The sequence below is a fragment of the Hylobates moloch genome, unplaced genomic scaffold, assembly GCF_009828535.3.
Source record: "Hylobates moloch isolate HMO894 unplaced genomic scaffold, HMol_V3 SCAFFOLD_15, whole genome shotgun sequence".
Lineage (NCBI taxonomy): Eukaryota > Metazoa > Chordata > Mammalia > Primates > Hylobatidae > Hylobates > Hylobates moloch.
Window position 1 is genome coordinate 11,844,388 of NW_026652290.1, and position 16,197 is coordinate 11,860,584.

Below are 16,197 nucleotides of genomic sequence, written 5' to 3' on the forward strand. Positions count from 1 at the left end.
CTCAAAAAAAAAAAAAAAAAAAAAAAGCATAGAAAGATGTGTTTAATAAAAGAGATATGACTAAATAAAATCAGAATATCAGCTTGATAAATTATAACACAACCATTTAAAATAATAAAAGTGGGGCCAGGCACAGTGACTCATGCCTGTAATTCCAGCATTTTGGGAGGCCAAGACAGAGGGATCACTTGAGCCCAGGAGTTTGAGACCAGCCTGGGTAATATAGTGAGATCTCATCTCTACAAAAAATAAAAAAATTGGCCAGGTGTGGTGGCATGTGCTTACAGTCCCAGCTGCTTGGGGGTTGAGGTGGGAAGACTGCTTGAGCCCGGGAGGTTGAGGCTGCAGTCAGTTGTAATCACACCACTGCACTCCAGCCTGGATGACAGAGTGAGACCCTGTCTCAAAATAAGTAAATAAATAAGGAAAAAATAAAAGTAGCAATACCAAAATAGAACAAAGCTGTATCAACACTCTAAGTATAACACAATTTTAAAAAATACGCAAACATATAAAGACCAGAAGAAAAAACAGAAAACAGTCATATCACTGTGAGAACGTGGACCGAATTTTAAAACACACTCTAGGATGTTACAATGTTGACTTAACACATTTTAAACAGACTTATAGAAGAGCTTGTGAAAAGTTCTGAAATACAAATGCTTTTGTGTTTGGAGCAGACATGATCATGAACTCACTTGTTTTAACTGACTCCGCCTTTTGGACAAAAGCATAATATTTTCATTAAGTAAATCCCATTCTTTAGCCTCATAGCACATCTTCACTACTGCAACTAAGATACGGGATGTAGATACCATATCGGAAGCCTGTAAGGGTAAAAATATATTGAAAGTTAATGGAACAATGTTCAATGAAATTAATGGTAACTGAGCTTTTTTCCCTGTAAACTACTCACAGTACGAGTCTGCTTTTCCAGAGAGAGAAGGGTTTCAATGACTTCTTGAAGTCTTCCTTCCTAAAACAAAAGATGAAAATGAACAATAAAAAAACACACAAAATGCAAATAACTAGTCTAAAATGAAATGGTTTTGACACAGAAAAGGAAAAATCAACAGCCTCTTCTAGAGGAAAAGGACCACCCATAACTAGTTTTGTTTCTCTCCTTTTCATGATAGTGCTTCCTTCTCTAGTGGGTTCCATCAGTCAGTGGTTCCCTACTTGAAGCCCATAAGCTATTTTTAATATTTTTAAATGCCTAAGAGAAACGGAACATATAACAATCATGTAACCTGAGAAAACATCAAGTCTTTGTTCTGGATTCTAATTTATCAACTCAGTATGGTAACACCTGTTTATCTTGTTCTTTTTTTTTTTTTTTCTGAGACAGTCTCACTCTTTCACCCAGGCTGAACTGCAGTGGCACCATCTCGGCTCACTGCAACCTCCACCTCCCGGGTTCTAGCGATTCTCATACCTCAGCCTCTGGAGCAGGTGGGACTACAGGAGTGCACCACCACGTCCGGCTAATTTTTGTATTTTTTTGTAGAGACGGCGTTTCACCATGTTGGCCAGGCTGGTCTTGAACTCCTGACCTCAAGTGATCGTCCCACCTCAGCCTCCCAAAGTGCTTGGATTACAGGCCTGAGCCACTGCATCTGGTGGATCCTGTTCTGATCACAGACTCTAAGTGGTAGTCACATGTGTCTTTAAAGAATAAAAACAGAGGCCAGGTGCAGTGGCTCATGCCTGTAACGACAGCATTTTAGGAGGCCGAAGGGGGCAGATATCTTGAGCTCAGGAGTTCGAGACCAGGCTGGGCTACATGGCGAAACCTGTCTCTACAAAAAAATACAAAAATTAGCTGGGCATTGTGGTGCACACCTGTAGTCCCAGCTACTCTGGAGGCTGAAGTGGGAGGCTGGCTTGAGCCATGGAGGTGAAGGCTGCAGTAAGCCAAGATCGCACCACTGCACTCTAGCATGGGTGACAGAGTGAGAACCTGTCTCAAAAAAAAAAAAAAAAAAAGTAGGAAAATAAATGATTCCTTTATGAAGTTACCGTCACCCTAACAGATATTTTAAAATACAGAGTTCCAAGGAGAAATAAAAAGAGTGCTTGGTACTAAAAGATAGGAAACTATGGCTTAAATTTTCAATGACTTTAAAAATAAATTAGTAATCATGCTTACAGGAAATGAAGGCATCTGAGAACACCCACACATGCTATCCTTAAAGTCATGCTCTTGAGCAGATACTGACCCAACTGAAATAGTTTCTGACAACTTACACTAACCTCTCCACACCTCTATCTCAGATGTAAAAATAAAACATTCTCCTTGGGCTATATATTTAGAGATTGGAACAATAAAACTCAAATAATATAAACATAAATGATAATACACCAGGACTAAAACAAATTATCCTATTAGGAACCACACATTTTGGTAAAACCAAAACCAACATACAGCACAAAAACTGCACTCACTGGCCAGGCACGGTGTCTCACATACTGTAATCCCAGCACTTTGGGAGGCTGAGGTGGGAGGACACTTGAGCCCAGGAATTCGAGACCAGCACAGAAAACGGGGAGATCCTGTCTCTACAAAAACTTTAAAAATTAGCTGGGCACAGTAGCCTGTGCCTGTGGTCCTAGCTAACTGGGAGGCTGAGGCAGGAGAATCACTTGAGCGCAAGAGTTTGAGGCTGCAGTGAGCTAGGAATGTACCACTGCACTCCAGCCTGGGTGACAGAGTGAGACCTGGTCTCTAGATAAAAAATTTTAAAAATGCATTTATTTAACATGCTAATATCAATAACTATCATGCAAACACCTCTGACAATAAATTGAAATGAGAAGAGTGTTGTTTAAAAATTGTTTTTCTAACCAAAAGTGAATTTTTTTATCTTAATAACATTCATGGATGATACATGAGTACTATCCTTTTCTACTGATGAAAGAAACTTATTAAATAGCTTCTGAATTATGGACATAAATAACGTTTCGACTTTTTAAAATACTGCTGCCATATTTTTCCAAGATAACTTTTAAACATGCATGAATCTTCCATGCAGCACAGCATATATACTGCCTGGCCCCTGTCTGAACTTATTTTAATTAAAACTGAAATATGTGATTTTTAACATATTTTAACAACGTTTCCTGTTTGGAGAGCCCTAGTTCTCCTTTCTCGGAAAGTTCTATAGATTTATGTATATAATAAATACTGGCTAAATGTTCATCAGAGGAAAAAAACAATGAACAAATCTATAAATTCTCCGAAGTTGAAGGCTAATAAATCCTAAAAGATGAAAGAATCTTAGAACTAGAAAGACTGCTAGGGATTATTTAATTCGATCACTTCATTTTAGAGATTAAAAAGACTGAGGACTAAACAGCTTAAAATGACTTGCTTAGCCACAAAAGGAATGAGCAGCACTAGATCCGGGGCTCCTGCCTCAAGCTCCAAAGCTCTCTCCACTGGAGTGCAGCGCTTCCCCTACCGTACTAGTTTAAATCTCACCTTTTGCTTTGATCAAAGTCATCTCTATGGTTACTATGTGGCAACAAAATGAAGGGCAAAAATAGTTAAAATGCAAAATACTGTTTAATGACAGTCACCCGTCACATTTGCAATTACTATTAGTCACGTGACTGTGATCAATAGAGTGTGGTTTAATATATGGTATTCTAATTCAGAAGCATGGGTATTAAATTGCATCATACATGTGAGAGAATCACATACTGGCCTAAAGCCACAGTCTGGAGTATCAACAAAACATTAAACGTCATTTTCTCACAAAGGCATTTTTGGATAACGCTCTCTAAAAATCAGTAGTCACTTAGTACCTCTTCCTTTCATACTCAACCATACTGACTCTACTCTGCAATTACCCCAAACCATATTCTATTTTGGTGTTTACTGTCTTTCCAATCTCAGTAGAATGCGAACTCTGCAAGAGCAGGGAGGCCATGTCTATACTGTTCGTCACTGCAGTTCAGTGAGCTGCATCACACCAAGCACATGCCACTTCTTCTGCAGACACTATGGTCCATCCTTCCATCTTTGTATCAGTTACTGATGCACATAGCTTACCTCCTAAGTGTTCTACAAGTTCCTTTAGGGCTGAATCCTGGTTTATTTGTCACTTCTCTTTGCACCAACCTCCATATAATACGTGTTGAATGGATTGGCACTCCCCTGATCTGTATTCAGTTCATCTTAATGGCTTACAATTCCTGATTCTTACTGTCACAATAAGCAGGATGTGACAAACTATATGGTTGACAATTTAGTGCTATTTGAAGGACACTACCATCAATTCACTTAATACAATTTCCAATTTTCAAATCATCCCCCTTTTTTCTCCCAATCTTCCACATTCTACCCTATGGCTAAACATCCTCCTCCTTTTCCTGTCTATTCACTCAGGTGACGAAATTCCAACTCCTTGATGCTGCCTTTCAACTCAGAGGAACAAACGGTTAGAAAGCTATCCAAAACCAACCTGTTAGAACATGTGACTTCTGTGACTCATTTTTCTCATTAAAATAATCCTTGTAAATGATGTAAGCAACTAATGAGTTTGTTCAACATCAATGTTGAGTGTAAGTTCTGTTTGCACCTCCTTTAATTCCTGAATGAATCCAACCTTTTAATGATTTGTTACACAACCTAAATAAGAAAGAAAAAGGCTAATAAAAAGTCACCACAGCCAGGCACGGTGGCTCACGCCTGTAATCCCAACACTTTGGGAGGCCAAGATGGGTGGATCACTTGAGGTCAGGAGTTCGAGACCAGCCTGGTCAATATGGTGAAACCCCATCTCTACTAAAAATACAAAATTTAGCCGGGTGTGGTGGTGAGCACCTATAATCCCAACTACTTGGGAGGCTGAGGCACAAGAATCGCTTGAACCCAGGAGCGGGAGGTTGCAGTGAGCTGAGATCATGCCACTGCACTCCAGCCTGGGTGAAAGAGCGAAACTCAGTCTAAAAAAAAGGTCACCACAAATAGTTGAAATTTAAAGCCAGTCCAATACTCCCCCTACATAGTCCAACTTTTAAAGTGACCTATTCCTTAAAGGGGTCTCTTTTGTTTAAGCTGCTAACAATGTAAACTGTTTTGCATTTCACTTGCTCTTTATTTTTGACATTAACCATAAGAGGCTGCAGGTGACCAAAAGAAATGAAAAGACGTTAAGCCAGGTACAGTGGTGGGCACTACTAGCTACTCAGGAAGCTGAAGCAGGAGGATCTCTTAAGCCCAATAGTTTGAGATCCCCGTATCAAAAAAAGAAAAAAAAAAAAGGAAGGGAGGGAGGGAGGGAGGGAGGGAGGAAAAGACATTAACATTTAGGCCTAGTGTTCCATTACCAGAACGCTAAGCTGTGGGAGTTATTTATATCCTGCTGCTCAAGGTCATGGCCAAGATCTGATTTTTCACAAAAAAGATTTTGCAACCTCCGGCACAAATGGGTTAAGAGGAAGGAGAATCAAAGGATACATTCAATTTAAGAATGTAAGTAGTCCCCAAATAACCATGTGCCAAATACAACATAATCAAAAAGAGAGGATGAGAAACCCTCAGTATATTAAGAACTGCTAAATACCCATATCTTTACAGTTCAGAAAAGGCCCTCCATTATTTTTAACTCCTGAATACAAGGCGAAGAGATAACCATCATCAAGAACTAGTATCACTTTTACTAACACCCCATCAACCCGACGCAGGGTGCTTATACACCAATCACAGAGGCGGCAGAATGGTTAAAAATACAGGCTCTGGCTGGGTGCGGCGGCTCACGCCTGTAATCCCAGCACTCTGGGAGGCTGAGGCGGGTGGATCACAATGTCAGGAGTTTGAGACCAGCCTAGCTAGTATGGTGAAACTCTGTCTGTACTAAAAATATAGGCATGGTGGTGCACAGGCCTGTAGTCCCAGCTACTGGGGACGCTGAGGCAGGAGAATTCCTTGAACCCGGGAGACGGAGGTTGCAGTGAGCCGAGATCACGCCACTGCACTCCAGCCTGGGTGACAGAGCAAGAGTCTGTCTCAAAAAAAAAAAAAAAAAAAAAAAAAACCCACTACAGGCTCTGCAGCCAGACTGCTCGGGTCTAAATCCCAGCTGTACTACCATATTACCTTGGGTAAAACACAAGCTGTCTGACTCTCAATTTTCTCTTCAGTGAAGTGGGCACAATAATTGTACCAATCCATAGGGTTGGTGTAAGAATTAAATCAATACCTATAAAGGCATGCCTGGAACATAGTATGTGTACATATCATTATCATCATAGCAGCTGACACTTTAATAAAATGTATACAGCAATAAATATTAGCTATTATCATTTGCAACATGGGTGTTAGGACAGACATAAAACTGTACTAGGTGACAACTACAAGTGATTTAAATGATCTACATTTGGCAATTTTACAACCCAACTCTAGAATCTGTCTGCCTTTCTAAGGCTTCTGCTACATACGGTTTCCCATCTAATACATTATGAAGTCTCTATACACAACTTTTTTAAGAGATAAGGTCTCACTCTGTTGCCCAGGGATCAGTGCAGTGATGCAATCATAGCTCACTGCAACCTCGAACTACTGGGCTCAAGTGATCCTCCTGCCTCAGCCTCCAGTGTAGCTGGGGCAACAGGTGCGTACCACCACACCTGGCTAATTTTTAAAATTTTTTTGTAGAGACAGCATCTTGTTAGGCTGGCCTCAAACTCCTGGCCTCAAGTGATCTTTCCACCTTGGCCTCCCAAAGTGCTATATACACAATTTTCATCTTCAAATCTCTTTCACATTTAAAATAAAAAATTTCTTAAGGAAATTAAGGACAGAATTGATAATCTCTTAAAGAGGTAGTAGCAAAAAGAACACTATTCTTTTTACCAGGAGATGTGAGTTTGATCTGCCTTGAATAAAGCACTTAAGCTGCCTGAAGCTTAAATTTTCTCACAAGTGAAAATAACAAGACATTCTTCATAGTTTTATTGATAGGCTCAAAATAAAATCAAAAGAATGTACACTAACTGTTCCATACATTCCAATGTGGAAATGCAACGTTAATTTTTTTTTATGTTTGGCAGAATGGTTAGAAAATACTATGAAATGGAAAATAAAAAGCAGCAGGGCACGATGGCTCAGGCCTGTAATCCCAGCACTTTGGGAGGCAGAGGCAGGTGGATCACCTGAGGCCAGGAGTTTGAGACCATCCTGACCAACATGGTGAAACCCCGCCTCTACTAAAAATACAAAATAAGCCGGACATAGTGGTGCATGCCGGTAATCCCAGATACTCGGGAGGCTGAGGCACGAGAATCGCTTGAAACCGGGAGGCGGAGGTTTCAGTGAGCCAAGATCGCGCCACTGCACTCTAGCCTGGGCAACAAGAACGAAACTCTGTCTCGAAACAAAAAATTAAAAAAATAAAAAGGAAAACAGAAAAATATGTTAAAATTAACTAGGAGTGTAGGGTAACCATCTAATTTAAAGTTGAAACTGGCTCGGTATCAAAAAACAACAACAAAAAAAGTATACCCTCCCACAACATATACCTTGTTTTATTCAGCTGGCACACTAGCTTAAAAAAAAAAAATCAAAATTCAAATGTATCTATCCTAACAGGCCTCAACATTCTTTTTTTTTTTTAAAACACTTCAGTTACCCACTGGACACCTAAAAAAGCATATGGTATTGGAGTTTGCAAGTTTTCCAACAGCCTGGAACATAACAACAATTATTTAGGAATAAATGCTACGTAAGATCACCAGAACAACTGTAGCAGCGAAGTCTTTTTTCTTACTGATCTGTAAGCTGTTTGAGGGCAAGAGCTTTGTCTAATAATCTCTGTACTTCTCATAGTGTCTAACACTGACTAGGTCTTGCACACAGTAGACTAGTATTAACAGAAATTCATAAAAGGAAGATTTGGTTGTGCTTCTCTAGAGAAAATTACTTGTTTCTTCCTTATGGACACTAGCATTCTATTGATTCCAAAGTGGAGGTTCAGGGGCTGACTTTCGCCTCTATGTTTTGTTCTAGCTACATTGTATTGGCTCAAATAGTATTTTAATATGACAGATTAGTATCCAACTTCTAAATATTAAGGTATTTCATGGAAAAATTCATCTTCCTGGTTTCTCCCTCAAATTAGCAGCATCGACAAGGCTAGGCCTTCATCCCCAATTGGCAAAGATTATCTGAAGGTGAAGATCTGTTGCCTCCTTTTCCTGGGCAGGTGCTGGGAAGTTCAGGTTTTTGGCCAGCCGCGGTGGCTCATGCCTGTAATCCCAGCACTTTGGAAGGCAGAGGTGGGTGGATCACTTTAGGTCAGGAGGTCGCAACCAGCCTGGTCAACATAGTGAAACCCTGTCTCTACTAAAAGTACAAAAATTGCTGGGCGCGGTGGCTCACGCTTGTAATCCCACCACTTTGGGAGGCCGAAGCGGGCGGATCACGAGGTCAGGAGATCGAGACCACGGTGAAACCCCGTCTCTACTAAAAAATACAAAAAATTAGCCAGGCGTGGTGGCGGGCGCCTGTAGTCCCAGCTACTCGGAGAGGCTGAGGCAGGAGAATGGCGTGAACCCGGGAGGCGGAGCTTGCAGTGAGCCGAGATCGCGCCACTACACTCCAGCCTGGGCAACAGAGCAAGACTCCGTCTCAAAAAAAAAAAAAAAAAAAAGTACAAAAATTAGCCAGGCGTGGTGGCACCTGTAGTCCTAGCTACTCGGGAGGCTGAGGCAGGAGAATCGCTTGAACCCGGGAGGCGGGGGTTGCAGTCAGCTGAGATTGCGCCACTGCACTCCATCCTGGGTGTTCAGGTTTTCACTACAATAGGCTTCCAGGCAGGGCAGCATGGTGTGTGAGGGCACCAGCTCCAGAATCGAGAATCGGTCTGCCTGGGTTTGCTTCTTGGCTTCACCACTTTACTAGCTCTATGATCTTGGGGCATGTGATTCAACTTTTTCTAGCCCAAGTTTTCTTACCTGTAAAATAAGGATAATAGTAATAGCCATCGCATAGGGCTGAGGTAAGGATCAAATGGCTTAGTGCATGTAAGCACGGTGCCTGACACTGCAGAAACTACTCAACAAATATCAGTTACTGTTATCTGTCTGGCATTGGAGGCAGTTGAGTTTTCCCACCCTTATGTAACTGATGTCTGTTGATGCTAGCTCCTAGAAAGCTCTTAATGAATTTATGGCTCCCCCTCAGCAAGCATACTGAACCTAAGATATACATACGTACCAACTTTATCACCTTTCTCCATCCTTATTTTTTGGAAAGCCTGTTAAACTCCTATAGTGTCTACTTGTCTTCACTTTTGTAGTTCCGTCTCCAGGAATGACTCCACCCCACCCCAATCTTACTAATTCTTCAAGACCCAATACAAACGTCAGCCTTCCTGTAAAACCTTCCCTTATGGCACCATTAAGAATGCATAGCTTCCTTCTCCGTGTTCCAGTAACACTTTCCCCTTGTATGGCCCTCACCGCCATGCATGACTTGACTAATTCATTACGTACATCAACTCCTAAAGGACAGGGTCCTGGTGTTAGTCATCTTCGTACTATCACTTTCCTGCCCCTTCTCCTGGCCAAAGACCAGGCACATAGCCATGATCCATAAACGATTTAACGACATAAATTGATTGAGCAACAGCAACAGAACGAAACTCTCTGATCTAGCCTGAATACTGAAGAGGCCTTAACCCCTGGGAAACTACTAAGGTAAACATCACTTAAACAGCATCCAAGAAACGGCAAAAAGTAAAACGGAGCCCTAAGTCCCATGGAGGGAAGTGACCATCTGTTCTGGGGAGGGTCTGGGAAGCTATAGGCGCTGGCTTACTCCGCAGCCCTGGCAGGGCCGACCTGGGGTCTCCCACTCGTGCAGGCCCAACTAGGGCTGGGCAGGCAATGGGGGGATGCACGCTACAGCCCGCAGGCCCCCTGAGGCCTAAGCAGGCTCCGCGCCGTGACTCAGCCCCTGGCGCCCGCCAACAGCCAGCTGGCCTCTCCTCACCTTGGCTAGCTTCGCACACTCGGGTAGGCGCTGATCCACCGTAGCGCTGTAGTCCACCTCCATCTTGACTATGCGCCCGTCAGCCCGCTCCGAGCCGCCGTCCGCCATGGTCCCCGCCTGAGCGTCCCTTGCTGTCCCCCTGCTTCGGCCACCACTCGTCACCCACACCGGAAGCCGCCCGCGCACCCGCTCAGGCAGTCCGTCGGGAGCCCACGCGAAGGACCCCTCGAGGTCCCCGACGCTGGTTGCCACTCAGGCACTGCCGCGGACAGCCCTGGGGGGGTGGGCCTTGAGGCACGCGGGGCGGGACTGGCCACTCCAGCCTGCAGCGTCAGGTTTTGTCTCTGGGAACATGAGACTTTTTATCTAAAATTTGCGATGAGAAAAGCGAGTGTAATAGAACAGACCATCTCATACATCCCTGCACCCCTGCTTCGAAATATAATTTCTCAGGACCGTGGCCAGTCGCTTAACTTTTCTTGGATCTCGGTTTTCTCATCTCTACATTAGGAGGCTAAAATAAACCTTAAAGTAGAAAATTCTAAGGTTTTATCTAGTTGAGAATCTTGGTGGCTTACTCTGTGGGATCTCTGAAAGCTCCTAAGAGAAGGTATGGCAGCAGCGCAGTCATTTAATAAGCAAAGTGGTTTTTTTCTTTGTTTGTTTTCGTTTTCACTAGAATCCACTAAGTTGGTGAAAAGTTAGAAAGACTTGTTATCCCTATAGGACTTTCGTGAGCATCAAACTAGATGACATGTGAGACAATTTCAATTCTTAAGGGCCTTACACGTTTTATGTGTATCATTCATGCCATGCTGGTCCCTAGAAAATAGCTTAAGATCTTAAAAAAGCTTAGGATCCTTGAAAATGGGAATGAGGCCGGGCGCAGTGGCTCACGCCTGTAATACCAGCACTTTGGGAGGCTGAGGCGGGCAGATCACGAGGTCGGGAGATCGAGACCATCGTGGCTAACACGGTGAAACCCCGTTTCTACTAAAAATTCAAAAAATTAGCCGGGTGTGGTGGCGGGTGCCTGTAGTCCCAGCTACTTGGGAGGCTGAGGCAGGAGACTGGCGTGAACCCGGGAGGCGGAGCTTGCAGTGAGCCGAGATTGCGCCACTGCACTCCAGCCTGGGCGACAGAGCAAGACTCCGTCTCAAAAAAAAAAAAAAAAAAATGGGAATGAGGTTGTGTTTGGTGTGGGCATATGGTCAACAACAGCCTGGAAAGCAAACAGGAAAACGGGAAATCTTGGAGTGGTTTATCTATTATGTTAGTGGTTCTCAATTTAATTAGTGCCAACATCGCTTTATAGATGCTGAATAGATCTCTTTGTTTGTTTTAACTGCAATGAAAATCAGGGAAAATATAAACCATCTACAAGCTAAATAAGACAACATCTCAGCTATAATCTGTAATGTAGAGGAGAAACAAATTTTACCTTTTTTTATTTTTGTAGAGATAGCGGCTATACTACGTAGCCCAGGCTGGTCTCAAACACCTGGCCTCAAGCAGTCCTCTCACCTTGGCCTCCTAAAATGCTGAGATTACAGGTGTGAGCCACTGTGCCCAACCAAGAAACAAATTTTAAAATAGCAAAATAATATATATTTCAAAAGATAAAGGCTAAAACATGTCTACAGTGGAAAATACAAGGAAGTAGTTATTTGCTTGCACCCATACACAATAACCATAAATGTAAAAGCTGCAACTGCAACAGGTGTGTTCTCTTGGTTCCTGAAGCATGGTAAGGGCCTATTGTTGGTGACATTTTCCAAAATGGTGAGCAACAAGCCACTTCTTGGTAAAACTTTTTTTTTTTTTATTTTATGGTCCATCAGCTGGGTGTTATGGCTCATGCCTATAATCCCAGCACTTCGGGATGCTGAGGTGAGTGGATTACTTGAGGCCAGTAGTTCAAGACCAGCCTGACCAACATGGCGAAACCACGTCTGTAATAAAAATGCAAAAATTAGGCAGTCGTCGTGGCACGCACCTGTAATCCCAGCTACTCAGGAGGCTGAGGCAAGAGAATCACTTGAACCTAGGAGGTGGAGGTTGCAATAAGCCAAGATTGTGCCACTGCACTCCAGCCTGGGCGACAGACGAGACCCTGTCTCAAAATAAATAAATAAATAAACAAACAAACTTTATAATCCATGACATGCTGAAATAAAGTTCTGACTATATCAACATATAATCTTCCATTGTTTTTCTCATGAAAGAATTCTTAGAAATTTTAGTTGATGTTAAAAGTGAAAGAAAAGTAGCTTGTCATATGTAAAACTGACTTAGAGTCTAGGCCTCAGATACAGAAGAAAGTGTCTGGTAGGACATTCAAAAGTCTGATGGAATGTGGCACAATATTTTATTATGTGGGCTTGTTGCCTGACAGGCTGTTCAGCATCGCAATTACATGCTGGCATCTCCCTCTTCCCTCTGTGATTGTCACAACCCAAATTCCCCTACAGGCTTCTGAAACACACTCTAGAGTCTGGTACTGTTGAGACACACTAGGCCAAGATGCCTTTTCACTACATATTCTGTGTGACATTGGTTTGATGAGAGTAGACAATAGGATCTGGAAGTGTAAATTTATTTTTTGTTAACAAAATCTTTTTTGAGACATAGTTTTGTTCTGTTGCCCAAGCTGGAGTGCAATGGTGAGACCAGGGCTCACTGCAGCCCTGACCACCTAAGCTCAAGTGATTCTTCTGCCTCAGCCTCCCAAGTAGCTGAGACTACTCAGCTATTGGTTTTTGTTTGTTTGTTTTTTGAGACGGCGTCACGCTCTGTCACCCAGGCTGGAGTACAGTGGTGCGATCTCGGCTCACTGCAACCTCTGCCTCCTGGGTTCAAGTGATTCCCCTGCCTCAGCCTCCTAAGTAGCTGGGGACTACAGGCGTGCACCACCACACCTGATCAATTTTTGTATTTTTAGTAGAGACGGGTTTTCACCATGTTGGCCAGGCTGTTCTCAAATTCCTGACCTCAAGTGATCTGTCTGCCTTGGCCTTCCAAAGTGCTGGGATTACAGGCGTGAGCCACTGCGCCCAGCCCTCACCTATTGTTTTATTATTTATTTATTTATTTATTTATTTTTGGCAGAGATGGGAGAGGTCTTACTATGTTGCCCAGGCGAGTCTTGAACTCCTGGCCTCAAGCGAGCCTCCTGCCTCTTCGAAAGTGCTGGGATTACAGGCATGAGCCACAGCGCCCAGCTGAAGGTCTAAATTTAGAGTGAAGAGTTTGAGAAGACAAAAAGTAACAAAGGTAGCCAGGCGTGGTGGTGCACGCCTGTAGTCCCAGCTACTCGGGAGGCTGAGGTAGGAGGATTGCTTAAGCCTGGGTAGAGGCTGCTGTGAGCTGAAATGGCGCCACTGCACTCCAGCCTGGGTAACAGAGCAAGACCCTGACTCAATAAATAAGTATGGATAAATTAAAAAAAAAAAAGTAACAAAGGTGTGATGGAGTAGACAGATTTATGATTTCCTGAACTCAAAAATTAAGGAAAGGGTCTAAGAAGGGGCAAATAGGAGGAGGAGAAAAGTAGTTGACTCCCACACCAAACTGAAGCCCTTCTTTGCTGAACTTAGAGGTAAAAGAAAATGAAAGCAAGTTGAGATCCTAAGAAAACAAGAGATTAAAGTTAAATAAATAAAGAAGGAACTCAGAAGTCTGAGCAATAGTCGGAAAAAAATAGGTGAGAGTACTGTATTACAGACAGATACTTTATATGAATTCTTTATTTGGGTGAGTCTGAGATTAAATCTGTGGCTTTGCAAGAAAGAACTTGGTTTCAGAAGATAAAAATTGGCAGTGTAGGAATATCTAAAAGGCAAGGGAGAAAGGTTGATTGTGAAGAGGAGTTTATTCAGAAAGAACAGTAATATTATGATACTCATTATTAGAAATAATGTGCACCTATATTAATTACTATGTTGGGTACTTTTTAAAATTTTTTTATTTTTTTGAGACAGAGTCTCGCTCTGTCGCCCAGGCTGGAGTTTAGTGGCTTACTCGGCTCACTGCAAGCTCCGCCTCCTGGGTTCACACCATTCTCCTGCCTCAGCCTCCCGAGTAGCTTGGACTACAGGTGCCTGCCACCACGCCCGGCTAATTTTTTTTTGTATTTTTAGTAAAGACGGGGTTTCACCGTGTTAGCCAGGATGGTCTCGATCTCCTGACCTCATGATCTGCCCGCCTCAGTCTCCCAAAGTGCTGGGATTACAGGCGTGAGCCACCGTGCCCTGCCTGGTTTTTTTTTTATAGTTGGCATTCCTGGTACATCCATCTTATTGGCTGTGCACATAACTGTCCCAAAGATCCTGCCTTTCGGAAGTGAACATTCTTTTTCTTTTTTGAAAGAGTCTTGCTCTGTTGCCCAGACTGGAGTGCAGTGGCATGACCTTGGCTCACTGCAGCCACCGCCTCCCAGGTTCAAGTGATTCTCCAGCCTCAGCCTCCCAAGTAGCTGGGACTATAGGTGTGCACCATCATGCTGGCTAATTTTTGTATTTTTTCAGTAGAGATGGGTTTCACCATATTGGCCAGTCTGGTCTCAAACTCTTGACCTTAGGTGATCTGCCCACCTCGGCCTCCCAAAGTGCTGGGATTACAGGCCTGTGCCACCACGCCCAGCTATGGAAAGTGAATGTTCCATAATGGGGAGAAGACAGAAAATAAATATGTAAATATGCGTGTGGGTGGGGCAGGGGATGTGATAAGCATTTGGGAAGTAGTCAAGGAAGGCATCACTAGTGAGCCAAGAACAGAAGTAAGGGAGCCAGGCTTGCAGGTATCTGGGGGATGAAGATTCAGGCGGAGGCTGCCGCAGGTGAGAGAACCCTGAGATGAGAGCAATCAGATCACATCTGGCCTGTTTGAAGAACAAGGAGGTCAGAGTGACAAGAGCAAAATGAGTGAGGGCGAAAGTCCTAGGAGATGAGGTTTAGGGCAACTTGGCCATTACAGGGGTTGGTGTTTTCAGTTTCTACTTTTTTAGAGAAGGAGGCCTCGCTATGTTGCCCAGGCTGGTGTTGAACTCCTGGGCTCAAGCGATCCTTCTGCCTTCATCTCCCAAGTAGCTGGCCTCTTAAGTAGCTGAGATTACAGGCACGAGCTATAGGACTTGGGTTTTTGTTTTTCTTTTTTTTTTTTTTTTTGAGACGGAGTCTTGCTCTGTCACCCAGGCTGGAGTGCAGTGGCGCAGTCTCGGCTCACTGCAAGCTCCACCTCCCAGGTTCACGCCATTCTCCTGCCTCAGCTTCCCGAGTAGCTGGGACTACAGGTGTCTGCCACCACGCCTGGCTGATTTTTTGTATTTTTAGTAGAGACGGGGTTTCACCATGTTAACCAGGATGGTCTTGATCTCCTGACCTCGTGATCTGCCCACCTTGGCCTCCCAAAGTGCTGGCATTACAGGTGTGAGCCACTGCGCCCAGCCAGGGTTTTTGTTTTTCTGTTTTTGTTTTGAGATGGGGTCTCGCTCTGTCACACAGGCTGGATTGCAGTGGCATAATCACAGCTCATTGCAGCCTGGACCTCCCAGGCTCAAGCGATCCTCCCACCTCAGCCTCCAGAGTAGCTGGGACTATAGGCGCATCCACGACACCCGGCTATTTTTTTTTGTTTTTTTGTAGAGACAGGGTCTCGCTGTGTTGCCCAGGCTGGTCTTGAACTTCTGGACTCATGATCCTCCCACCTAAGCCTCCCAAAGTGTTGGGATTACAAGCGTGAGCCACCTCAACTGGCCAGGACTTGGTTTTTAATCATAGTGAGATGAGAAGCTATTGGGGGTATTGGGCAAGGGAGTGGCATGAGCCGACTTACATATTAAAAGAATCATTCTTGCTGCTGTGTGGTGACTAGATTGGGCAGAAGTTAGGAGACTAGTTGAGAGGTTTTTGCAATAATCCAGAAGGAAGGCCGGGCACGGTGGCTCACGCTTGTAATCCCAGCACTTTGGGAGGCCAAGGCGGGCGGATCACGAGGTCAGGAGATCGAGACCACGGTGAAACCCCGTCTCTACTAAAAATACAAAAAGTTAGCTGGGCCTGGTGGCGGGCGCCTGTAGTCCCAGCTACTCGAAGAGGCTGAGGCAGGAGAATGGCGTGAACCCGGGAGGCGGAGCTTGCAGTGAGCCGAGATTGTGCCACTGCACTCCAGCCTGGGTGACAGAGCGAGACTCCGTCTCAAAA

At 43.8% G+C, this 16,197-nt stretch overlaps 1 protein-coding gene across 1 annotated transcript in view; it reads right to left on the reverse strand.

Annotated features, from left to right (window-relative positions):
* PSMD12 (proteasome 26S subunit, non-ATPase 12) overlaps positions 1–10,174 on the reverse strand; it is a 30,734-nt gene extending 20,560 nt beyond the window's left edge. Inside the window, exons 1-3 of the mRNA XM_032177063.2 lie at positions 9,998–10,174; positions 917–976; positions 699–827 (exon numbers count right to left, since the gene is read on the reverse strand). Coding sequence (XP_032032954.1) covers positions 699–827; positions 917–976; positions 9,998–10,105 — 297 coding nt within the window. The 5' untranslated portion in view covers positions 10,106–10,174. The remainder of the gene's footprint in view (positions 1–698; positions 828–916; positions 977–9,997) is intronic.
* Positions 10,175–16,197: the final 6,023 nt, after the last annotated feature.